Source organism: Cynoglossus semilaevis, chromosome 8, assembly GCF_000523025.1.
Source record: "Cynoglossus semilaevis isolate Cse_v1.0 chromosome 8, Cse_v1.0, whole genome shotgun sequence".
NCBI classification, from domain to species: Eukaryota; Metazoa; Chordata; class Actinopteri; order Pleuronectiformes; family Cynoglossidae; genus Cynoglossus; species Cynoglossus semilaevis.
In genome coordinates this window covers 51,978-77,724 of record NC_024314.1, presented here as the reverse complement: position 1 = coordinate 77,724, position 25,747 = coordinate 51,978, and the positions used below count along the sequence as shown (strand labels likewise).

The 25,747-nt window shown below is 38.1% G+C and overlaps 3 protein-coding genes across 7 annotated transcripts; all 3 read right to left on the bottom strand.

The window, feature by feature from the left end:
* Positions 1-1,449: 1,449 nt before the first annotated feature.
* On the bottom strand, positions 1,450-5,936 carry LOC103381410 (26S proteasome regulatory subunit 8). Of its 3 annotated transcripts, none has more exons than XM_008313727.3 (12): positions 5,869-5,936; positions 5,000-5,071; positions 4,858-4,927; positions 4,457-4,554; positions 4,147-4,203; positions 3,741-3,971; positions 3,389-3,515; positions 2,792-2,982; positions 2,444-2,542; positions 2,231-2,341; positions 1,737-1,823; positions 1,450-1,603 (listed from the first exon to the last, which is right to left on the bottom strand). In XM_008313727.3, exons 1-12 carry the CDS (start codon positions 5,890-5,892, stop codon positions 1,550-1,552), a joined length of 1,221 nt encoding a protein of 406 aa, XP_008311949.1. In that variant the 5' UTR covers positions 5,893-5,936; the 3' UTR covers positions 1,450-1,549. The 3 variants fall into 3 exon arrangements, with proteins under 3 accessions (XP_008311949.1, XP_008311950.1, XP_008311951.1); XM_008313728.3 differs by lacking the exon at positions 5,869-5,936 and adding an exon at positions 5,621-5,857; XM_008313729.3 differs by lacking the exon at positions 5,869-5,936 and adding an exon at positions 5,713-5,848.
* A 638-nt stretch (positions 5,937-6,574) lies between these two features.
* Positions 6,575-16,949, bottom strand: LOC103381409 (SWI/SNF-related matrix-associated actin-dependent regulator of chromatin subfamily D member 2-like). The gene is made up of 13 exons (XM_008313725.3): positions 16,423-16,949; positions 14,497-14,705; positions 13,540-13,582; positions 13,329-13,451; positions 12,433-12,552; positions 11,635-11,730; positions 10,874-10,975; positions 10,624-10,785; positions 9,983-10,080; positions 9,709-9,844; positions 8,962-9,084; positions 8,282-8,383; positions 6,575-8,199 (listed from the first exon to the last, which is right to left on the bottom strand). Exons 1-13 carry the CDS (start codon positions 16,573-16,575, stop codon positions 8,146-8,148), a joined length of 1,521 nt encoding a protein of 506 aa, XP_008311947.1. The 5' UTR covers positions 16,576-16,949; the 3' UTR covers positions 6,575-8,145.
* A 3,858-nt stretch (positions 16,950-20,807) lies between these two features.
* On the bottom strand, positions 20,808-25,158 carry LOC103381415 (26S proteasome regulatory subunit 8). Of its 3 annotated transcripts, none has more exons than XM_008313735.3 (12): positions 25,092-25,158; positions 24,223-24,294; positions 24,076-24,145; positions 23,675-23,772; positions 23,365-23,421; positions 22,970-23,200; positions 22,618-22,744; positions 22,022-22,212; positions 21,676-21,774; positions 21,463-21,573; positions 21,095-21,181; positions 20,808-20,961 (listed from the first exon to the last, which is right to left on the bottom strand). In XM_008313735.3, exons 1-12 carry the CDS (start codon positions 25,113-25,115, stop codon positions 20,908-20,910), a joined length of 1,221 nt encoding a protein of 406 aa, XP_008311957.1. In that variant the 5' UTR covers positions 25,116-25,158; the 3' UTR covers positions 20,808-20,907. The 3 variants fall into 3 exon arrangements, with proteins under 3 accessions (XP_008311957.1, XP_008311958.1, XP_008311960.1); XM_008313736.3 differs by lacking the exon at positions 25,092-25,158 and adding an exon at positions 24,844-25,080; XM_008313738.3 differs by lacking the exon at positions 25,092-25,158 and adding an exon at positions 24,936-25,071.
* Positions 25,159-25,747: the final 589 nt, after the last annotated feature.

The following is a 25,747-nucleotide window of genomic DNA, read 5'->3' as shown; positions in this document are numbered from 1 at the left end:
GGTGGTCACGTGGTGTCCTAAATTATGATATTATAAGAGGTATTTATTGAAGTCGGACTAAGTAGGACATCACTGAAGGCCTAGGTGTGAAATGCGCTACCCGCCATTGTTGTAAAGTGGTATTGCAGTGGTGTTGGTATTTTAATTTTTAATTTGGTTTTCTTTCATCAAAAGTTCTAAGTTCCCTTGTCGCCCTCTGCTGACCATAACGAGCACTCATCAGCAAGTGTGATGAGTGCACGATTCGCCCTCTTGTGGCTCAACAGAGTGTGGTTGCCTGTTTGAGCCACCAGAGGGCGAATCGTGCAGACATTCTATTGGGACCTTCTTGTTGGCGCAGCTAAACCGAACAACCGACCGCATTTACTAGATTCCATCATAAAATGTGTCCCTACGCTAAACTGTCCTTGAGGAACATGATTAAAATAGATGTCGATAGAAGAAAAACAAAAATAAAAATAAAATAATCATAAATAATAACGATTAAAAAATAGTTTACTCATTTTGCTACTGTTTTTTTCGGTCTTTCTAATGCAGCCAAGTTTGCTACTGTGAATGCTACGTTTATATCTGCCATTAAGATTGTAAAACACTTGTAGAGTGCAGTCGGTTGTGCTCTTTTGTTCAGCAGAGGGCGACATTTAGTAGGAAGGAAATAAAAAAATTAAAACAGCTTTATTTTTCAGCAATGCACAAAAGATTTAAACCTGCGATCCTTTACTTAGATGAGTACCTATCTTACAGCTAGATGATGATAATTTAGTCACTAACGAATCATTAGAAAAAAATGTATTAATTTTTTTGATTTTTTAAAATACATTCCTTTACTTTCACGTTATTTTCCACACAACTGGATCCCAAAACTAAAATTTCTTTCAGACACAAATTGACAAAAACATGAAACTGAATGTGAATCCATCATGTTCTTTAAAAATGCTAAAAGTATATTTGTCAAAAATTATCCCAAAAATGTTAGATTATAACTTAAAAAGAAAATATAATCTAAAAACACCTACAATTGTCACAATGTGTACAATTTTCACTAAAAATCCCCCAAAACATCATATTTTGTTTTGTTGAAAATCACCTCACATCTTAAGTCGACATTGACCAATCAAGGTTGACAACAGGGCAAATTAATAGCTAAAGTGCAACTATCAGTAATCACTTTGTGTTAAAAGGAAGCTGGAAAACCACCCATTTTGATTGGATAAAAATGTAAGCAGACTTGCAAGCAACCAAGTCAGTTTTTCAAATTCATCTATGATTCATTTGCACTTTGGTGAGCTACTTGAGCAACTCACATACATTTGAGAAGGACGGTTAGCTTACAATTGGAGGGTGGTGGAATTGATTCCAGACTAATTTATGTTTCCCCCTGGCAGCTCTGCAAAGTACAGATGTTTTTTTTAGGCACAAAGAACTCAAACAAAATCAAACAAATCCTGGTTTGGTTTGTGGGAATTATTTATTTTATACTTGTGTAACAATTATAAACCAAACAAATAACAAAAACAATGTTGCATGATTTAACAATATGCAAGGCCTTTCACTTCCACAGCTTCTTGATGGACATGTTCTTCTCACTGTCTTTCTGCATCACCTGGTGGGGAAGGAGGAAGGTGGAGATCAGTGTCAGCGTGAGTAGTAAAATATTGTGCTATTTTATATGTATTTTTGTATAATGAGAGAATTTAAAAAAGGATGTACAATCGACTCCATTGTGTTTCACTTACCTTTGCTACAGCCATCTCAAAGTCCTCTTGGGTGACGTGAACTCTCCTTTCTCTCAGAGCATACATGCCAGCCTCTGTGCAAACACCCTGAGAGGACACGTAACAGGACATTAAAGTAAGTTGGACCTCTTTTTTTTTTTAAATGTTCCAGGTGGCACTGTGAGGACATTAAAGTAAGTTGGACCTCATTTTTTAAATGTTCCAGGTGGCACTGTGGAGCTACTTTGTCAACACCCACTGGGTGATAGATACACCCACTGGTTTTGTCTCTCTTAATTTGCAAAGTAGCAACAAGCTTCAACACCCTCTGCTTTTATCTCTCTTAATTTGCAAAGTAGCAACAAAATTCTGAAATAGTGCATCAACGAAATGAAATAAACATTGTCATTTTAGCATTTAACATGTAAATTAGCTTTGATTAGACTGTCCTAAGAATCAACCAAACAAAATATCCCCCCTCACCACTCATTATTACAATACTGACAAACTCTCACCTTAACCTCTGCACCAGAGGCTCCAGGCATCAGCTCAGCAATCTTCCTCAGGTTAATGCCACGTGTCAGGTTCATTTTTCTGGAGTGGATTTTCAGAATGTCCAGACGGGCCTAAAGTGCACATTAAAAAATGAGCTCACACTCGACATTGCCCTCCTTCGCCTCCCACCCCTGAATCTGTGTGAAACGCAAAACTGGGGTGCGATCACCTACCTCTTCATTAGGAGGAGGAAACTCAATCTTCCTGTCAATCCTGCCTGGTCTGAGCAAAGCCGAGTCCAAAATGTCGATACGGTTGGTGGCCATGATGACCTGCAGCAACATGGATGATAAAGCTTAGATGAAAATCCTCGCAACATAGACCAAAGTTTTGTTCAGCATTCACAGAAGTGTAACACACATTATACTACTAATACTACACAATATTTATATATTGAATTTATATCAAAATCAAAAATCTATTATAAGTTTATAACTGCAGGGTTGGATCAATGCACAGTAGATAAATAGTACCTTAGCTCATCAGAAACACTTCAGTGTGCGTGTGAATATGTGTTGTACCTTGATGTTTTTCGTCGCCTCGAAGCCATCCAGCTGATTAAGGAGCTCCAACATTGTCCTCTGCACCTCACTGTCGCCCCCCGACCCGCCCTCCAGCCGAGACGAACCGATTGAGTCGATCTCATCCATGAAGATGATTGAGGGGGCATGTTCTCTAGCCATGACGAACAGCTCTCGAACCATACGAGCACCTGGAGTAAAAGTCTTAAGTTATATTTAAACCACAAAACAGGTCACAGCGTGTCATTACAGGAGATGGGGGCGGGGAGGGTTCCAAAGTGAGACCACTGTTAAAAACCACTGTTTTGTTATGGTTTAATAAGCCGGATAGAGCAACCTCCTGTAGTTAGGTTCTACAGTTGACTTCTTGGCCATTTGTCAGAGATTATGAATGATGAGCGACAACGGAAACTACCCAAATGACAGTGGTCAAAAGTTTAGTGATATTGGCCTCACGACATGCAAACAAACAGGATTGAATGGCTGCTAAAGGTAACCATGCTAATCTGTCGTCTGTTTTTGCTCTCCTTAACAGACTCTTGCATCTGTCATTAATTGAGCCCAACAAATTGGAACACAGCGGGAGACAGGACTCACCCTCTCCAATAAACTTTTGGACCAACTCAGACCCAGACACCCTGATGAAGGTGCAGTCAGTGTGGTGGGCCACAGCTCTGGCCAGCAGGGTCTTCCCTGTACCTGGAGGTCCGTACAGGAGTACACCCTACAAACACATAGCAAGTACGCCATTAAGTAGCTTAGCATCCTATTCAATTAATTTATATTTAGGACCTAGCATGTTGATTAATTAAATATAGTCAAAATACACTTGTGTGAATAATATATACATATATTATTGATTTTTAATTTAAGTATATTTTTGGCATAACCTAAGACATAGAACAAAAATGAACTTTCCATAGATTCTAAGCTAGTTTAACAAACCCACCTTTGGCTGTGCAATGCCCAAAGCCTCAAAAAGCTCGGGGTGTTTGACCGGCAACTCAATAACTTCTTTAATCTCCTTAATCTGCTTATCCAGGCCACCAATCATTTCGTAGGTGGAGTCCGGAACCTTTTCCACCATCATGAGAGAGACCAGGGGATCCACCTTGTTTGGCAAAATCTTGTGCAGGGTATAGCTGTCGTTCCGCAGGGCCACGCGACAGTTGGGCGTCACCTGTTTCAGAAGTGTGCAAAAACAATGGAGGTGAGGAATCGACCTGTGTAACACTTTACTTTTTTCATAAATGTTTTGATTTCTATGCTATTCAAACTTATGAAACTATTTTAGTTTGTTAGACAGTTTTCTGAACTGAATTTTCTGAGATAGAAAAAAAACAAACAAAACTTACATCATTGATATCAATGTTTTTGTCAACATCCACAACAAATTTCCCTTCTGGATGAACCTGCAAATGAAAACAGACATTTCTTTTTAATTATTGCAATTGGCTTACAAATTAACCAAAGAACAGTATTTTAATCAGCGAGGTGTCAATGTGTAGTCGACATGATAAATACATAAAGAGTAATATAAAGTATAGGAAAAAAATAAAATAAAACCAATAAAATGAAAAAAATATTTTTCTGTGGATCCAGGAACCCCCATGACCTTTGGCCTGGTTGGGTTCTGTTGTATGTTTTAAAAATTACACAAGTTACCTTGACCAGCACTTTCTTTTTGTCCATGACCCTCACGACTTCACCGACATAGGAACCCTGCTCCTGCAGTAGCTGCAGCTCCTCACGAAGGAGGCGCACTGAGAGGAAAGAAAAAGTATCAGCCAAATTACAGTTGTCAATGCATTGAGTTTGACATTTTTGGTTTATACCATTTATGTGTGTCTAAGTATGGTAGAAGTGATAATAGTGATAAGAATTAATTTAACTCAAAATTAACTAAGTTTTGTTATGTGGTGAAAATCAATGACGGAATAACAAGGATAAAACAATTAAGTTATAAAATACTAAAAACATTCCTTATTTATTATTCCTTTATTTCAACGAATAAAAGAACAACCCTTTAAGCTAGATCAACATAATTGTAATGATCCCACATTTACCTTTAGCATTGAGCTCATTTCTCTGTGCCTGCAGACGTCTAAGATTCTGGCTCTTGTCATTTACTGTTAACTGCAAAGAAAACAGTTTTGAGATTAACAAGAAAACATGATATGTTATCACTATACCAGTTCAGTTTTTTACCTGTAATTCCTCTATCTTAGACAAGTAGTATTGCCGTAGACCTGTGCCTCCTTTACAATCACCCATCTCCATCTGTAAAAACAAAATATGAATTTAAAACATATACAAAATTCCAAATAATTTAAATAACTATTAATAACTACTAGTTTAAATAACTATTAATAGCTACTACTTGAAAATGGTCTTTGTGTGTTTCCCCTTTTAAAATCAAACCAAAATGAATAGCCATGGTGAGAGTACAACACAAACAGCTAACGTTGTTTTCATTTTAACGTTTAGGTATGTATCTGACATTCGTTACATTTTCTGGATTTTCGATTGACTTCTATTGTCAGGGTAATCCTATTCCAAAAACGTATTAAGCCCACTTAATTGTCTTAAAAACCGAGGTATCATAAACGATAGTTTACTAAATAATTTGTGATCATTACTGCAGACAGTTTTAACAAAAGACCTGAGTTTATCCATTTGTGTCTTAAGTCGCATATTATGGCACCGATACCGCAACAACAGACAGATTTTTAGAATATATATGACACAGCAAAAACATTTATCCGAGCTTATTTTTGTTATAACAAACAAACGCGTACTGTGAAATGCAAGTCATTCTGAGATGCTAACCTGAGCAAACTGCTGTATTCACGTCAATTAGCTTTGGCTAACTGTGTAGGCGCTTTAGCAGTAATGAGACAGCAAACCGGTTTCTCATTCACCGTTTAGAATGGTATCAACATAAATCGTCGGTTCGAGATGGCGTATCTCGAACTCCCGAAAAATGTAATACACTGTGGGTCTATGCGCTAGTACAGCCGTTCCAAACGTTCGTTAAATAAAAAAAATGTCAAGACAGCACAAACGAAGCTACCTACATGACCAGTCCCGTCCACCTCCATCTTAAATTTTATATTTCCGTTTTACAGTATGCACTTCCGGTAACGTAGAACAAACCTATAAATCCTACATTGCCATCTACAGGACAACGAAACGCACCTTTTAGTACGGTATAATTGATGTTACCTCATTGGGGAACTGTAATATTCCCCTTTAAAATATTAGGTTTAACACTACTGCAAAATATATACTTACGTGTATTTTTGACGTAATGGGTATTGTTCGAATGACGAACAATATCCACTATGTTTACTGTAAAAAAAAAAAGTAAATCTACATTGTTTTCTTGTCTTTACTTGTCGTTACTATTCAAGGTTATTTTATAATAGTGATAGTGTTTTACTGTAATGTTTAGAATCACCATGTTAAATAATCAAAAGTTTAACTTAGGAGTACTATTATATATGATACACAACGACTTATGAGGCCCAGAACTATAAGTCAGTTACAATTCATTAGAAAATAATGATTTTTAAACCGTTTGTCTATTTAGTCTCTTAGAACTGTCCATCGTTGAGTAATAATAATGAAATTGATGATAATGAAGACTTTATACTTAATTGAATTACTGACTGTTGGGTTGCTTGAACTACTGACTATTTAAATTAATTAACAGAATGACCCAGAGCCCATAAAACATAATTATGAAAGAAGCCACCGGCAAAAAATGCAAGTACAGAACAATCATTGGTCAAGTATATTTATTGTAGAAAATAATCCAAATGTATAAAAGATAATGGCTTTTGATCAGTACACATAATGTAAAATTTTACAAAGAGGCTGCACAACAAGCCTCTGTATATGTTTTGGCACTGCAAGTTATATGTTAATGTGGAATGATTTAACACACTGGAATGTTTTATACAAATCCTTAACAATTCAAACCAAAGGTTTACTCACAATGAAATAGTACTGGATTTAACAAGCAACACAAAGAACACATAATAGCATACACTTTGTAAACAATTCTGAAAAGTACAAAACAACTGATGGTCCAGGCTCAGAGTGGATTCACCACTGTTTATAACGAACAGTTTTCCTAAAAGTTCCCAAGATCATCAACCAAAAACGAAAGCACCTAAACCTCTTAAGGTCACCCCTGGCATTGAAAAAAAACTTATGTCAATCTCCCAGGCACCAGAAGTAATTTTTTCCCCCATAAAGTTATTTACAAGACACAGAGTCAGCTGCAAAAATCACAATGTTTTCAACATTAATTCCTCATTTATAATGCTAAACAAGCTAAACAACAGCTAAACAACAGCTAAACAAAAACAGAGCTTTTAAGAAAGGCTCAAAATGATAGACTTATATAGGAACAGTACCACAAAGTGTGTGTTTCCACTGCAGGCAACACAATTCATTTTAGTACCAGGTTTTAATTTAGTTTTTGCTTGGAAGGTAGGGCTTATTTGGAGGTATAGACCCAACTAAAAAAAACTGTTTGCAAACTCACTGTTTGGGACAAAACATAAATGAAAGTGAAAGACAAAGTGCTAAATGTACTCATATTTGTACAATTATTATTATAACTTCTATAAACCACACGGCTGGATTTCATAACTTGGTGATTAGAAAATAAATTTAGGCTGAAAGTCATCGTTTCAGCCACAGAGTCAATGCGTACAGGAAGCAGGAAGTCTTAACAAACAAATCAGATACTAGTCGTCACATACCAATGAAAGGCAGCGAGGCATCAAAAAGGCAGAAACTTTGAAAATGTTCTTAAAGTCCCTGATAATGTTCCTTGATAAAGTAGATTCATAGAGTTGAATCACATGCTTGTGTTGCCCAAATCCTTCTCATTGCTTTGAATTAGTGACACGTGGCAATAAAGTTAAATTTAATCTAATAGATTAAAATTGTTTGAGTCATGGCTTTTATCCAGGTCTGAGTATTTTCAGAAATCTAAAACTAATATAATCTCACGAATGTTTTCACTTCTGGTCTACAGTATTTCTGTATTTCTTTATATTATTTTATAAAATGTATGCAAGTATACATTTTTGCCATTTTTGTAAAGGCAGGATTAGATCAATAAATGCTCCTGGCTGTGTAAAAATCACTTAGAATCCCCATATGAGGTTAGCACCTGATTTTTATTTATTAAACATTAACCCGGTTAGGGTGTATTTTCAGGGTGAGTGCTCAGTCATGACTGTTTGTCAGTACCTTATACAACCAGAATCCAAACACCTGAATAATCACTGCTCAAATGTAATGGCTAACCCCGAGTCAGCCAAAAGGAAATGTGTTCAAGTGAGACGGATCCCCAAAACCTGCTCCAGTTCCTGTCTTCTCTGTTGCACCTGAAACAAATTAAATGCTGTATTTATTTACCAAACTTTGAATAATGTAACTGCAGGGAAAACGTGACCTAAAAATGCTTACTTTGGAATAGACGTATCTGCCCACAGCTTCTGGTACCCAGGGTGCCTGGTAGAAGTCAGTTCTTCTCTCCTCCTCTGGGTTTCCCGTCACATCTGTCATCAACTTAAAAAAAAAACAAAAACAGCTTTACTGAACAATGTGCTACGACATCTCTGGTTCAACACATGTTCAATGTTTTGCCCATGTTTTTTCTGTTAGGATTTTAACTGTAACTTTAGGGCTAATCCCTTATATTGTACCCTAAAAGTCAGTTGTGTATGATTTTTCTAAATTGCAAGTCAATAACTGTATCTGAGCTGATTCCTGAATGCATCGTTTTCTACTTTTTCTCTATTTTTTAAGGTCGGAGAATAGCAGGAGAACAAGAGAAAGACTCCGGAGTAGATTCCCCAACTAAGTGAAGGACATAGGAGAGTCTACACAAGCACTTGGTAAGTACTGTACACTGTCCTCAAAAGTATGCAGGCCTGAGTACTTCTGAATAACATGCTTGTTGGTCGAATCTGAGAAATTCAAACGACAATGTCGAAGATTTCACAAACACGTTTATTCAGGGAGTCTTGTTTAAGTCCATCTGACTCAATAATCACTTTCACAAGTTGTTCCCTGTACCTCCTATACTGTGTACATTGTTGTACATGTGGAGAAACCAGTACTTGAAGTGAGCGTTGCGTGTTTACCTTTAAATCTCTGCTCTGAGACTTGAGCCAGTCCTGGATGAAGTCCTGTGGGTTATTGCTGAAGCTGAGCATGAAGTCTCTTTCAGTCTTCAGTTGGTTAATGTACTCAATCGTCTCATGGATCTGTGTAACGTACAAACACAGCACATTTATTAAAACCTTAAAGCATACGTGTCAAACCCGAAGCCCGGGGGCCAAATGCGGCCCACCAAGCCATTTTGTGTGGCCTGTGGGAGTTTTTATAATCAATCAAATGATAATCAATTGCAGAAACATGTACTGGTCTGTTATGGTGTACGTAGTTACAACTATAACAGTGGTCCCCAACCTTTGTTGTCAGCCTGTACCACCTGTTAACACAGACTGGTAGCAAAGTGCTGAGCATTTAAGTATCATAAAATTTGCAAAATAAACCATCTTTTAGCCTGTATTCTGTTTTTATCAGAGTCTGAATAACATTTTAAAATATTACCAGATTATCCTTAAATAAAGAAAGTAAATGTATATGACAGGACTTTCTTTGAATGAAGTAAATTAGTAAAAATTAAGTAAATTTTTTTCCACTGTGTCCTACAGTGGCCTGGTATCAAATGACCTACGGGCTAGGGGTTGGGGACCCCTGATCTATACACTCTTCTGTATAGATCTGTATATTGCTGATGTGGCCCCTGGTGAAAATGAGTTTGACACCCCTGTATTAAAAGGTCAGCAAGGTGCGAGTGTGGGTAAATGAGTGGCAACATTAACCTTGATCTCCAGGGCGGCTATTTCCTGTTGGTTGGTTGTTGAGGACAGAAAACTGTTCATTTGGCTCTTCAACGGGTCATCCACTTCAACATCGATATCATAACAGGCCGTCTTCTTCTGATCTGTGGGGTCCACACTACCAAGGAGTGGTGTAAACGTGCAACGTAGCAAGACAACACAAAAGGAGCAGACGAGGGAGCAAAGTTGATCTTAGGAATTTTTTCTCTCATACGGGTGGCAATATGTGTGGCGAGTTACAGACATGCACATTTACCTGATGATGTGATTGATAATGATTGGGTCAGGGTGGTGCAGCAAGCCAGCCAGCTTCATTGGGATCTCTGAAAACCTCATGCGAGGACAGCCGAAGATCTGCATAGAAAACAAACACGATGCCCTACCTGAGAAAGATAGCATTTGTCCTATTTTGCTAATAAATATAAAATAAAAAAATATATAAAAAGGCTCAGACGATTTAAGCACATTTTAGTCGACGGTCTCTTACACAGCCGCTTTGAGGGGAAACAAACGTGGTTTATGTCTATATTAAAAAACTATGTAGGTCCTTGACTTACATCTAAATTAAATCCGTATTGCGCAACGTAAGTCAATTTTCACGGGAAGTCATAGGACAGGACATAAAAAGAACATCAAAAACAAGTTCCCAAAAAACAACACAAACAAAAGAAAGTAAATGTAGCACAATCCAATGTATTCATCTGCCCAACTACTTCCTGGGTGAAGTTTGTTTTAACCGCGCACGTCGGAATGATAGAACGCGACTCTTAATTAATTTATGGGAGATTTCGACATTACCACAAAACGCCGTAGGTCGGGGCCGTCGTAAACCGAGGCCCTCCTGTACAACGTAAAAAAACCGTATACGCAAAACAAGTTTTCTAGCGTTTTCATTACCTGTCTGAAGTAGCGGTTGCAGTTGATGTACTCCTTCTCGTGACCGTCCTGCAGCTTGTTGTTTTTGATGTACAGCCAGAGAGCTTGCATGATGCTGGCCCGTGTCTGCGTGTGCACACCCAGGAGACGAGCCAACAGTGGATCCAGCTTGTACTGAGGAGGCTGAACATGACAAATACAATGGGTTAATGAGAAAATGCCAAAAACAGATTCAACTGACAGGGAGAGTACGCGCACTTGTGTAACATACCTGATGGTCCAGCATGAGCAGCAGGGTGCATTTGACATTCACATCTCCCGGTCTTTTTACCTGGAAACCATCCGTTTCCTGAGTAGTGGGCATTCTGTGCCACTGTAAGATAAACATAAAAAGAATATTATTTTATTTAATCTCACTGTTTTGTTTTTTGTTTCAGAATTATTTACACTCACAGTATAACATTCTAATGCAGGGGTGTCCAGACTTTTTTTTTCACTTGGGAGCTACTACAGTGATCTACCTACATTAACAACTTTATGTATGTATATATTTACACATGTAATCTATGGCACAATATGATTACATTTTAACATATATGGTCACTACTGCACACTTTGGAATTATATAAATATATATATATATTTATATATATTTATATTTGAATTGCTCATGATCCAAAAGCAATCTACTGGTAGATCACAATCTACTTATTGGGCACCCCTGCACTAGTGTTAATACTATTTATAACAATCAAAATATGATGAGTTATGAGTTACGAGTTATAATTTTGCCCAAGATAACAATCAAAATATGATGAGTTACGAGTTATAATTTTGCCCAAAATCTCGTTTCTTTTTTACAAATAGATAACAAAAAGATCAAGATCTGATTTCACAAACACTTCTGTCTACAAACATGTTATAAAAAATGAATTATTTGCAAAACAGTGGCTTATGAATCAGCCGCAGTCTTGACCTTTCTTGGGTTTCAGAATCACTGCGACTTCTCACTTGTTCCTCAATGTGCAATACCTCTACTAAGTGGTTGTCAGGTCCGTAGAGCTCCTTATCGAGCTCGATCACCAAACTCTTGAAGAAAGAGGAGAACTTCCTTTTCTGCTTGCCAGGCTGGAAACACAAAAGAAACAAAAGATGGTGAAAACAGGGCAACATGACTGGCATCTGTGTCTCCTTATTGTGTGTCGGGCTGTGGGGCTGCATTGTTGGGCTCTGATCACACTGGAGATGGCAAGGCAGAAAAGAACTGTAGAAAACTAAAAAAAGCTGTTGCACACCCACCCTTTCCCAACCTCGTCAAAGTGTTTGCACAACGCGACCCTTTTTCCCCCTCACATCTCTGCTCTCTTTCTCAATTTCTCTAGGCAGAACTCCTACGCATGGTCGACACAAAGATAGAGAGAGAGACAGAGAGAAGTAGACAGAAAAAACGACTCCTTTATGTGGTCTGTCCGAGACAACACGAGTTGAGCGGGAACTGATAGAGAGCAGGGAGACATATCAGTTATTGGAATGTAAAGGCTTTGGTTTCAATTCCTTGTTTCAAAAAAAGAACACGAGCTTGTGTGCGTGCGTGTGTGTTTGATTCTGTGCGTAGTCATGGGGTGGAGCGAGGAGCGCTGCAAATACACATCTGGTTGCATGGTTGAGCCAAGGACATGAGCCAAACAGAGCTGGGAGACTGAATGTGAAGTTTGCAAGAAACACAGGGACAGAGACAGAAATAGTTAGAAATCGAACCGCAGAGAGATAGTTGCGAAGCTGTGAGAAAAGAATTTGAGACATAAGTGACTCAATCACATATTCACATACCTCCTCCAGTAGTTTGCCTTCTACCCTCAGCTCCCAGGACGAGACCTTCTCGGCCTCCTCACCCTCAGGCTTGCAGGGTGTGTAGGTGTTGGAGATGTAGATCCTGAGTTTGCGCTTTTGCTTGGAAAAGCGAAAGAGGGAACAGATCGTGAGCTCACGCAACACTTTTAGGCCAATATTTGACATGAGGTCCAGTAAGGAACCCATCACCAGAGTGAACAGTGGGCAGCTTTAAGCACCCGGAGAGCAGTGTGTGGGGACGGTGCCATGCTCAGAGCACCTCAGTGGTAACTTGGCAACTGGTGGACTCGAACCTGAAGCCTTCCAATTTTTGACATAATGTTCAGTAAATGACTGGAGCCATGTTTTTAGACAATGAATGTTCAGAATTCCAGTATTGATTTTTTCACACTGATAGCCACTAGAGGGCACTCTAGGCTTCTGTACCAGTACATGCTCCTCCTATACCACTGAAAATTGACATGTTCGTTATTTTCACACTGACAGTCGCTAGAGGGCACTAGTGCGACTAATACTCCAGAGCAACTTATATGTTTTTTTCTTCTTCATTATGCTTTTTTTGGCTGGTGCGACATGTACTCCGGAGCGACTTATAGTCCGGAAAATGCGGTACTCCATGGTGCGGTATTGGTATAAGAAAAAGTGTGATCAAGCTTTTCTATACACGCGAGAGGTCTAATCTTAATAAACACAGATATCAGCAGTGGAAAACCTTTGTTGCCTGGAAAATGTTCATTACAGAACATTTAAGAATGTACTGTAATGAAAATGTTCATTACAGAACATTTAAGAACAAACTATTTTTGTCTTCCAGTGCCAGGTTAGAACCAAAAAGGCATCCTTAGGTTAGCTTGAATGTTTGATGACAACAATACCATAATGGGCTTTTTGATTGCTTCCTGAATCTCCATACGCTTCCGAGCGATTGTCTGGTCTAGTTTCCTTTCAAAGGCCAGGAGGTCCATGTAGGCCTGGGACTCGGGCACCAGATCTCGGATCTAAAATACCAAAAGGTAAATCAGTTAATCACAGCAGAGGAAGCCTTGTTCATGAGGGGTAAAAAAAAGGAACAGATAATACACCCACCCTCTGTGGAAGAACCTTGTCTGCCATCTTGCGCCTTTTTGTCCTACAGAAAACAAAGTAGCACAGATGAAAGTGGGACTCGGACTTTTTTTCAAAGTGTGAAACTGCATCATGACCTGTGCTATTTCTTTCATTACCGCCCCACAGTGAGAGCCCGGGGCTTCCACTCATTGTAGTTAGTGATTTCATAAAGTGTCTCTACAATTAAATCACGCATCTTGTCTCTATTACACCTCTAATTACAACGCCTTTAATGACAGCTTACGATAGTTGCCTTTAGTCTTGCGCAAACCTGATTGGCTATTTTGAGAAATGCATTACAAAATTATTGTTCAGAAAGTGCCTCGCATCGCAAACAACCACATTTATGAGTGTGACCTCGTTTTGCAGTTTGAGGTCAGAAACATCTACTGGAGTTACAGCACATGTCAGTCATGAGATACTTCAGTATCTGTGTGATCGGAGCTGTGAACAGCAATAACGTTAACGCAGACAAACACAGCTGCCCTGTTGTAAAGTTATAGCTCTTCTTTACTGAATCTTTTCATGTGATTGCAGCCTCGACAGTGGATGCGACTCGCAACAATTTTTTTTAATGTCTCCATTTGAAATACATACTTTAGACCTTTGATCTTGCCTTAAAATGCTTATATTATTACATTAAACACCGAATCATAGTATCTCTTATTGATTATGACTTATTCATGACATTCTTATGACATATTTTGTCACACTATACTTCTTACTCTATGACCTACTATGACTATAACTGTACTATTTCTATTTATTATTTATGATAATTTATTACTATTTATTATTATTTATGTATTTTGCATGTTTACGACGTCGACGACGTTGATTGAAGTGATTTCATGTTTGCAACAGATGGAAGGTGTTAACAGACATCGTTGTTCATATTTAAAAACAGTTTTCCTCCCTCCCTCGTCTCTACTTTACCCTCGTCTGAGGCCTCCTCCTCCCCCCAGTGCCTCCTGTTGCTGTTGTTGTTGATGTTGATACAGGACCCGCTTCCTTGAGGCGTCCATGCTCGGAGGCCCCATGCCTGGCCGCATGGGCATGTTCCCACTACCATAAGAGGGGCCTGGCAGCTGACCCCCCATTGATCCCATGGGGCCCCCAACCCTACTGGGTGGGATTCCTGGGCGCTGTTAGAGAGGGTGAGAGCTGATGTTATTATTTGGCTCTAATGACACAGTTCTGAGTGTGGAAGACACTACAAACAGTAATTCAACAACTGAGTTTCAGGAACTATCACTGTGTTAAATACTTGTGCAACCCAGCGTTTGCGGTGACTCTTTTTCTCTTTGTGATGTGTCAGACATTTTCAATAAGACACAGACTTTATGAAGCCTTTTTTTTTAAGTTTGTGCATGATTAGGTCTGGTTTCGTGCTGCTGAAAAAATGTGAGTTCTTGGGAAGTGTGCTGTCCTGATGGGAACACGTGTCTCTCTGAAATTCTAGAACTAACAATTTCAGATATTTGTCGATGGTATATTAGCATGTACTTCTTGTTTTATCTATTATTAACCAAACCAAGCCTAACTGTCTACTTGTTTGACCACAGAGTAGCTTTTTATCGCCTCTGATTCCAGGCCATCTCAGACAGTAGTTTAAAGAAGCAGTTCTGGCGTTCAGACAAAATGAATTCTCAGTTCCCTCGTGACGTTTCCCGCGAAATGGTGAGACATGAGCCCTCACTGTTTGCGACGACTGAGCCCTTGGGGTGTACTCCTTTTATACCGAATCTCTAAACATGTCACAAGTGAGCTTGTAATTCAAGAAGCTTTCATTGTTTTGCTTTCAAGTCTTACATTCCCTCTTAAAGTTCTTCAGACATTATTTCTAATTACTCTATAAGTAAACTAACACTTATGATTATTTATGTGGACGTGTGACAACAGCAATTCTGTCCAAACATGGGACAACTTTGTATACTTGAGGGAAAATTGCACTTATTTATGATTATGATTATTGTTTTTTTAAATAATTCTTCTCTGTTGTGAACCTACAGAAGTGACATCATAGTCGTGTTATGACAGTTTCTTTCTTTGTCCGTTAACTTTTGCCTACGTCCAAACATGAAAAATATCTTGTAGTCCTAAGTCTTTTTTTTATTTTATTTTTGTCTCTGTTGTATAGTTAGGGGCTAGGATTGGAAGTGTTATCTTCAGCGACAATAAAACTTGGTCTTAGGTTGCAGCTTGGATATTGAAAATGATCTGTTTTTAATCTATGCTATGTGACACTTTTCAAATGTCTTTATTATGCCATTCCCTTTAGATTGTGAAGTTTGGAGAGTTTTGCTAACGTTGTGTATTCAAAACACGGTCGTGATCTTACACACTCATCTGGTGCATTCGTTTTTGCCAAGATATTTGCAAGTGTCACTTCAATCACTGATAAAAAACAGGTTTTTACGAACCAGTGTAACTGAACGTCAACCGTCGGTTTTCACACTGTTTGAACATTACTGTGTAAACCCACATGAGTGATGTAGACACAATGTTTTTGTACGTTACATACGTTAGATACGGAGAAGACAAAAAGAACGGCTATTGTGTTCGGCAAACAAGTGTTTGGGGGGGGGAGGTAAGAACTTTAATGTTCGGCATGTAAGTGACTGTATGTAAGTTGGTGTAATTTTATTCACTAGTCAAATGCGGAAGTAAAAACATGTGGGGTTTTTCCCACTGAATAACGTTAAGTGTCTTACTAAACTTAACACGTTTTTTTAAGGATATACATTTACCTCATAGTTACTGTGCAATTTACTTACCGGATACTTGGTGTATTACTTCAAAACCTTAACTTTCCCCAGTAAACAACAAAAAAAGGAAATTAAAATGAAGCTACAAACTGACCTGCAGGTACTGGGGTAACATGTTCATGCTCCGGCTGTATCCGCTCATTGACTGCGGCAGTCCAGACATTCTCATGCCCGCCGAATGTCCCGCATTCATAGGACTCAAATTCGGGTTAATCGCGGAACCGGGGAAGCCTCCTCGCGATGCCATCCTCTCGCTCCACAAGTGGTTAGAGTTGAATTTGCCTTAATATTTCGCTGCAACTTCGCGCGTAGCAGGACCGCCAACAGAACGCCTCTGCCCCAAACCCTAGATGTCCCACTGAGTGATTACCAATAGTCACTTTTCACAGGCTGCAGTTTTGACAGCGAACCGCCTGTCAACAGAATGCTAGCTGACGTTAGCTCCGCTCTAACCGGTTCAAGTTCCGGGATTTGCTTTAATCTACAACAGCCTCGGGTGAGAGCAGCGAGTCGTTTCCTCCCTTTCTCCCCGTTTAGTGTCAACTTCGTTAAGTAGCTTCTGTTTCACCGCGAATCAAATAAACAGTTGACAACACACACTGCGGCAACAAGCAAAGTAGATATCTCGCCTACTGCAGTAAAACTCTTAAACTAATGTTGTTCTGTTAGTTCATTTTAAGACAACGTTCTTTAGTTCGTTTTAGAGTCAGATTCTCTTAAAAACAATTGAATCGCATTTTCTCTTAGCAGTCGTTTTTTGAATGAAGTGTAATATGAATGATTATTGTCTGGGATTAAAATCTTTCTTTTTATTATCTATTTTGTTCATAACAGTTGGGCGTAAACTAGACACGCTCTTGGCGTACAGTGAATTTTACCTGTAGAAAATAAACCCAGTAGGTGGCAGTGTTGTAACTATACTGTAAAGAACCATTAATAAAACTGTAGTGGCTGAAGCCAATTTCAAGGGAAGTTTATCTTAAAGGAAAGCTGAATGTCCGCACAGCAGTTCAAACTGAAGCTTTATTACATTGTGGCTATTTGAATGAATTAAATATAGTATTGTAGTACTTAAAGTAATACTAGGGCACCTAGACTGCATTCAGCACCTTACAGCTACATGTTTAGGAAAAATTAGAACACTAGAAAAAAAGAGACAAATCTTGTTCAGTTCTTACCACTACTTTCCAAATTTCATCTATATCCATGTTGTTTTAATTCACGTCATAATGTACAACTGGATAAAGGAAATGATGAAAAACCATCAGGTTTAAACCGGTTCAAGGCGAAAAAGAACAATAAGTCATATGTAACAAATCGTTTATTTTGCTAGACAGATGAAACAGACTGAGCCATGATAGCAGCAATTCAACTATCGGAATATTTACACTATCACATCACACAAAAGATATACAGTATGTCACCCTTTACAATGTAAACACATGATAAAAAGACATGTTTGATTGCTAGAAAAAAAAAAGAAAAAAAGAAAAAATTAAAGCTGCTTCATGCAGCAAATACCTGGTTGGACAATTAGGAATTTATAGACTGAACATTTTCTGAACAGGTTTTTCACAAGTTAAAGTCACGCACACATATGTCATTTAACTGCAGATTCACTAGCATCATGTTGAATGTAAAAACAAAAAAGACAAACCACTGAAGAAGATTGTCTTTTACATTATTTTCAAAGTAGGATTACTTTAAACCAGTGAGGTAAATACAAACACACCTATAATTTTGTATTTCAAGAAACAAGATGTGCACACAAATGCCTCAGCTCAGCCACTAGATTCATGACACGAGAATATAAGGTATGTGAGGTCACGTCGTATACGGTGATGTTGATTATTCTGGGCTGCAGTGGAGAAAGGGGTTGGTATAATGATTTTTGTAGAGAAAACAAAAAGCGGTCAAGTATACAGTGAGAGGTCTGAACTGTTTCTGCAGAGCAGCAAACACTATACAGTATATCTTTTAGCCACAACAACAACAATATCTACTGGTGCCAGTTCTTCGAAGAACAGCATGTAAGTTGTTTCTGGTCTCCTTGTGCTTAGGCATGAGTGTCTGTGTACCCACACATACAGACGATGGTTGTTGAACTGAGTGTTTGTTGAATTGAGTGTTTGTAGCCGAGTGTTTTATTGCGGGAACGCCTCATCTTTCATCAGCATGCGTGGACTTTCCTGGTTATCCATTCGACGTCTAGGCCCCATCATGCCTACAGAGATAGAGAGTGAATATTAGGTTCATTGAATGTCATTAATGGACATACTACATTTATGCATTTCATTAACAATGAAGCTCTACACCAGGGGTGTCAAACTCAAATTCACAGTGGGCCAAAATTATAAACTGGGATGAGGACGTGGGCCAAACTTAATATTTATTGACAAATTTGAGTGTAAATGTTCATGTTTACCCTTCTCTCCAGATCTGTAAAGTAAAACTTTTTTATATGGATGTTTTACATAAACATTGAATCTGGAACAACCAAAGGTTAATATTATAAACACATGAGAAATTAAATTTGAAATAAAACACACATCGATGGTATTAATTTCGAGTTTCTTTTTTCACAGGCCAAAAAAAAAAAAAAAATACTTTAAATGTATGTGCTATAACATACCCCATCCACCACTAATACTACAAATTCTGCCAGTATATAGGGTCTATATACTGACGGGGCAATGAGACACCAAAGCACGACTGGAAACTTGCAAGCTACGGTGCTTCTAAAAACGTTTGGGGACATCCGAGTGGATGAACAGCTCAACGAACAGGTGCGAAAGGGATTCATTGATGGAACTGAAGGCACAGATAAACTGTACAACCAAGTCATTGAGGTCTTCTTGAGGAAATAAAGTAGAATGGATTTGTGTTTTGGTGAGTACAAACATTTTGTTCATTTACTTGCGGAATTATTGATTTTTTAATGCGTCAGAAAATAGCCCGTTTTGTACACAACTGAGGTGATGCAATGCCCAGTAGTGCTTATAGTGTGTTTCTGTATATAATTTCTCCCGCGGTGGTCACGTGGTGTCCTAAATTATGATATTATAAGAGGTATTTATTGAAGTCGGACTAAGTAGGACATCACTGAAGGCCTAGGTGTGAAATGCGCTACCCGCCATTGTTGTAAAGTGGTATTGCAGTGGTGTTGGTATTTTAATTTTTAATTTGGTTTTCTTTCATCAAAAGTTCTAAGTTCCCTTGTCGCCCTCTGCTGACCATAACGAGCACTCATCAGCAAGTGTGATGAGTGCACGATTCGCCCTCTTGTGGCTCAACAGAGTGTGGTTGCCTGTTTGAGCCACCAGAGGGCGAATCGTGCAGACATTCTATTGGGACCTTCTTGTTGGCGCAGCTAAACCGAACAACCGACCGCATTTACTAGATTCCATCATAAAATGTGTCCCTACGCTAAACTGTCCTTGAGGAACATGATTAAAATAGATGTCGATAGAAGAAAAACAAAAATAAAAATAAAATAATCATAAATAATAACGATTAAAAAATAGTTTACTCATTTTGCTACTGTTTTTTTCGGTCTTTCTAATGCAGCCAAGTTTGCTACTGTGAATGCTACGTTTATATCTGCCATTAAGATTGTAAAACACTTGTAGAGTGCAGTCGGTTGTGCTCTTTTGTTCAGCAGAGGGCGACATTTAGTAGGAAGGAAATAAAAAAATTAAAACAGCTTTATTTTTCAGCAATGCACAAAAGATTTAAACCTGCGATCCTTTACTTAGATGAGTACCTATCTTACAGCTAGATGATGATAATTTAGTCACTAACGAATCATTAGAAAAAAATGTATTAATTTTTTTGATTTTTTAAAATACATTCCTTTACTTTCACGTTATTTTCCACACAACTGGATCCCAAAACTAAAATTTCTTTCAGACACAAATTGACAAAAACATGAAACTGAATGTGAATCCATCATGTTCTTTAAAAATGCTAAAAGTATATTTGTCAAAAATTATCCCAAAAATGTTAGATTATAACTTAAAAAGAAAATATAATCTAAAAACACCTACAATTGTCACAATGTGTACAATTTTCACTAAAAATCCCCCAAAACATCATATTTTGTTTTGTTGAAAATCACCTCACATCTTAAGTCGACATTGACCAATCAAGGTTGACAACAGGGCAAATTAATAGCTAAAGTGCAACTATCAGTAATCACTTTGTGTTAAAAGGAAGCTGGAAAACCACCCATTTTGATTGGATAAAAATGTAAGCAGACTTGCAAGCAACCAAGTCAGTTTTTCAAATTCATCTATGATTCATTTGCACTTTGGTGAGCTACTTGAGCAACTCACATACATTTGAGAAGGACGGTTAGCTTACAATTGGAGGGTGGTGGAATTGATTCCAGACTAATTTATGTTTCCCCCTGGCAGCTCTGCAAAGTACAGATGTTTTTTTTAGGCACAAAGAACTCAAACAAAATCAAACAAATCCTGGTTTGGTTTGTGGGAATTATTTATTTTATACTTGTGTAACAATTATAAACCAAACAAATAACAAAAACAATGTTGCATGATTTAACAATATGCAAGGCCTTTCACTTCCACAGCTTCTTGATGGACATGTTCTTCTCACTGTCTTTCTGCATCACCTGGTGGGGAAGGAGGAAGGTGGAGATCAGTGTCAGCGTGAGTAGTAAAATATTGTGCTATTTTATATGTATTTTTGTATAATGAGAGAATTTAAAAAAGGATGTACAATCGACTCCATTGTGTTTCACTTACCTTTGCTACAGCCATCTCAAAGTCCTCTTGGGTGACGTGAACTCTCCTTTCTCTCAGAGCATACATGCCAGCCTCTGTGCAAACACCCTGAGAGGACACGCAACAAGGACATTAAAGTAAGTTGGACCTCATTTTTTAAATGTTCCAGGTGGCACTGTGGAGCTACTTTGTCGCTTCAACACCCTCTGCTTTTATCTCTCTTAATTTGCAAAGTAGCAACAAAATTCTGAGTGCATCAACGGAATGAAATAAACATTGTCATTTTAGCATTTAACATGTAAATTAGCTTTGATTAGACTGTCCTAAGAATCAACCAAACAAAATATCCCCCCTCACCACTCATTATTACAATACTGACAAACTCTCACCTTAACCTCTGCACCAGAGGCTCCAGGCATCAGCTCAGCAATCTTCCTCAGGTTAATGCCACGTGTCAGGTTCATTTTTCTGGAGTGGATTTTCAGAATGTCCAGACGGGCCTAAAGTGCACATTAAAAAATGAGCTCACACTCGACATTGCCCTCCTTCGCCTCCCACCCCTGAATCTGTGTGAAACGCAAAACTGGGGTGCGATCACCTACCTCTTCATTAGGAGGAGGAAACTCAATCTTCCTGTCAATCCTGCCTGGTCTGAGCAAAGCCGAGTCCAAAATGTCGATACGGTTGGTGGCCATGATGACCTGCAGCAATGGATAATAAAGCTTAGATGAAAATCCTCGCAACATAGACCAAAGTTTTGTTCAGCATTCACAGAAGTGTAACACACATTATACTACTAATACTACACAATATTTATATATTGAATTTATATCAAAATCAAAAATCTATTATAAGTTTATAACTGCAGGGTTGGATCAATGCACAGTAGATAAATAGTACCTTAGCTCATCAGAAACACTTCAGTGTGCGTGTGAATATGTGTTGTACCTTGATGTTTTTCGTCGCCTCGAAGCCATCCAGCTGATTAAGGAGCTCCAACATTGTCCTCTGCACCTCACTGTCGCCCCCCGACCCGCCCTCCAGCCGAGACGAACCGATTGAGTCGATCTCATCCATGAAGATGATTGAGGGGGCATGTTCTCTAGCCATGACGAACAGCTCTCGAACCATACGAGCACCTGGAGTAAAAGTCTTAAGTTATATTTAAACCACAAAACAGGTCACAGCGTGTCATTACAGGAGATGGGGGCGGGGAGGGTTCCAAAGTGAGACCACTGTTAAAAACCACTGTTTTGTTATGGTTTAATAAGCCGGATAGAGCAACCTCCTGTAGTTAGGTTCTACAGTTGACTTCTTGGCCATTTGTCAGAGATTATGAATGATGAGCGACAACGGAAACTGCCCAAATGACAGTGGTCAAAAGTTTAGTGATATTGGCCTCACGACATGCAAACAAACAGGATTGAATGGCTGCTAAAGGTAACCATACTAATCTGTCGTCTGTTTTTGCTCTCCTAACAGACTCTTGCATCTGTCATTAATTGAGCCCAACAAATTGGAACACAGCGGGAGACAGGACTCACCCTCTCCAATAAACTTTTGGACCAACTCAGACCCAGACACCCTGATGAAGGTGCAGTCAGTGTGGTGGGCCACAGCTCTGGCCAGCAGGGTCTTCCCTGTACCTGGAGGTCCGTACAGGAGTACACCCTACAAACACATAGCAAGTACGCCATTAAGTAGCTTAGCATCCTATTCAATTAATTTATATTTAGGACCTAGCATGTTGATTAATTAAATATAGTCAAAATACACTTGTGTGAATAATATATACATATATTATTGATTTTTAATTTAAGTATATTTTTGGCATAACCTAAGACATAGAACAAAAATGAACTTTCCATAGATTCTAAGCTAGTTTAACAAACCCACCTTTGGCTGTGCAATGCCCAAAGCCTCAAAAAGCTCGGGGTGTTTGACCGGCAACTCAATAACTTCTTTAATCTCCTTAATCTGCTTATCCAGGCCACCAATCATTTCGTAGGTGGAGTCCGGAACCTTTTCCACCATCATGAGAGAGACCAGGGGATCCACCTTGTTTGGCAAAATCTTGTGCAGGGTATAGCTGTCGTTCCGCAGGGCCACGCGACAGTTGGGCGTCACCTGTTTCAGAAGTGTGCAAAAACAATGGAGGTGAGGAATCGACCTGTGTAACACTTTACTTTTTTCATAAATGTTTTGATTTCTATGCTATTCAAACTTATGAAACTTTGAAACTAGTTTGTTAGACAATTTTCTGAGATAGAAAAAAAACAAACAAAACTTACATCATTGATATCAATGTTTTTGTCAACATCCACAACAAATTTCCCTTCTGGATGAACCTGCAAATGAAAACAGACATTTCTTTTTAATTATTGCAATTGGCTTACAAATTAACCAAAGAACAGTATTTTAATCAGCGAGGTGTCAATGTGTAGTCGACATGATAAATACATAAAGAGTAATATAAAGTATAGGAAAAAAATAAAATAAAACCAATAAAATGAAAAAAATATTTCTCTGTGGATCCAGGAACCCCCATGACCTTTGGCCTGGTTGGGTTCTGTTGTATGTTTTAAAAATTACACAAGTTACCTTGACCAGCACTTTCTTTTTGTCCATGACCCTCACGACTTCACCGACATAGGAACCCTGCTCCTGCAGTAGCTGCAGCTCCTCACGAAGGAGGCGCACTGAGAGGAAAGAAAAAGTATCAGCCAAATTACAGTTGTCAATGCATTGAGTTTGACATTTTTGGTTTATACCATTTCTGTGTGTCTAAGTATGGTAGAAGTGATAATAGTGATAAGAATTAATTTAACTCAAAATTAACTAAGTTTTGTTATGTGGTGAAAATCAATGACGGAATAACAAGGATAAAACAATTAAGTTATAAAATACTAAAAACATTCCTTATTTATTATTCCTTTATTTCAACGAATAAAAGAACAACCCTTTAAGCTAGATCAACATAATTGTAATGATCCCACATTTACCTTTAGCATTGAGCTCATTTCTCTGTGCCTGCAGACGTCTAAGATTCTGGCTCTTGTCATTTACTGTTAACTGCAAAGAAAACAGTTTTGAGATTAACAAGAAAACATGATATGTTATCACTATACCAGTTCAGTTCAGTTTTTTACCTGTAATTCCTCTATCTTAGACAAGTAGTATTGCCGTAGACCTGTGCCTCCTTTACAATCACCCATCTCCATCTGTAAAAACAAAATATGAATTTAAAACATATACAAAATTCCAAATAATTTAAATAACTATTAATAACTACTAGTTTAAATAACTATTAATAGCTACTACTTGAAAATGGTCTTTGTGTGTTTCCCCTTTTAAAATCAAACCAAAATGAATAGCCATGGTGAGAGTACAACACAAACAGCTAACGTTGTTTTCATTTTAACGTTTAGGTATGTATCTGACATTTGTGACATTTTCTGGATTTTCGATTGACTTCTATTGTCAGGGTAATCCTATTCCAAAAACGTATTAAGCCCACTTAATTGTCTTAAAAACCGAGGTATCATAAACGATAGTTTACTAAATAATTTGTGATCATTACTGCAGACAGTTTTAACAAAAGACCTGAGTTTATCCATTTGTGTCTTAAGTCGCATATTATGGCACCGATACCGCAACAACAGACAGATTTTTAGAATATATATGACACAGCAAAAACATTTATCCGAGCTTATTTTTGTTATAACAAACAAACGCGTACTGTGAAATGCAAGTCATTCTGAGATGCTAACCTGAGCAAACTGCTGTATTCACGTCAATTAGCTTTGGCTAACTGTGTAGGCGCTTTAGCAGTAATGAGACAGCAAACCGGTTTCTCATTCACCGTTTAGAATGGTATCAACATAAATCGTCGGTTCGAGATGGCGTATCTCGAACTCCCGAAAAATGTAATACACTGTGGGTCTATGCGCTAGTACAGCCGTTCCAAACGTTCGTTAAATAAAAAAAATGTCAAGACAGCACAAACGAAGCTACCTACATGACCAGTCCCGTCCACCTCCATCTTAAATTTTATATTTCCGTTTTACAGTATGCACTTCCGGTAACGTAGAACAAACCTATAAATCCTACATTGCCATCTACAGGACAACGAAACGCACCTTTTAGTACGGTATAATTGATGTTACCTCATTGGGGAACTGTAATATTCCCCTTTAAAATATTAGGTTTAACACTACTGCAAAATATATACTTACGTGTATTTTTGACGTAATGGGTATTGTTCGAATGACGAACAATATCCACTATGTTTACTGTAAAAAAAAAAAGTAAATCTACATTGTTTTCTTGTCTTTACTTGTCGTTACTATTCAAGGTTATTTTATAATAGTGATAGTGTTTTACTGTAATGTTTAGAATCACCATGTTAAATAATCAAAAGTTTAACTTAGGAGTACTATTATATATGATACACAACGACTTATGAGGCCCAGAACTATAAGTCAGTTACAATTCATTAGAAAATAATGATTTTTAAACCGTTTGTCTATTTAGTCTCTTAGAACTGTCCATCGTTGAGTAATAATAATGAAATTGATGATAATGAAGACTTTATACTTAATTGAATTACTGACTGTTGGGTTGCTTGAACTACTGACTATTTAAATTAATTAACAGAATGACCCAGAGCCCATA

Coding starts and splice junctions, on each gene's coding strand:
- LOC103381410 (XM_008313727.3), bottom strand. CDS start 5,892: ATGGAGGTGGACGGGACTGGTCAT. Junction 2,342..2,443: donor TTCCTCCTCCTAATGAAGAG/GTAGGTGATCGC, acceptor TGTGCACTTTAG/GCCCGTCTGGACATTCTGAA. Junction 1,824..2,230: donor CCTCTGGTGCAGAGGTTAAG/GTGAGAGTTTGT, acceptor GTGTCCTCTCAG/GGTGTTTGCACAGAGGCTGG.
- LOC103381409 (XM_008313725.3), bottom strand. CDS start 16,575: ATGGCATCGCGAGGAGGCTTCCCCGGTTCCGCGATTAACCCGAATTTG. Junction 12,553..13,328: donor CAATCAAAAAGCCCATTATG/GTATTGTTGTCA, acceptor CGCTTTTCCAAG/CAAAAGCGCAAACTCAGGAT. Junction 10,976..11,634: donor CTGACAACCACTTAGTAGAG/GTATTGCACATT, acceptor TTTATCTTACAG/TGGCACAGAATGCCCACTAC.
- LOC103381415 (XM_008313735.3), bottom strand. CDS start 25,115: ATGGAGGTGGACGGGACTGGTCAT. Junction 24,146..24,222: donor CTAAGATAGAGGAATTACAG/GTAAAAAACTGA, acceptor TTTTCTTTGCAG/TTAACAGTAAATGACAAGAG. Junction 20,962..21,094: donor TTGAGATGGCTGTAGCAAAG/GTAAGTGAAACA, acceptor CTTCCCCACCAG/GTGATGCAGAAAGACAGTGA.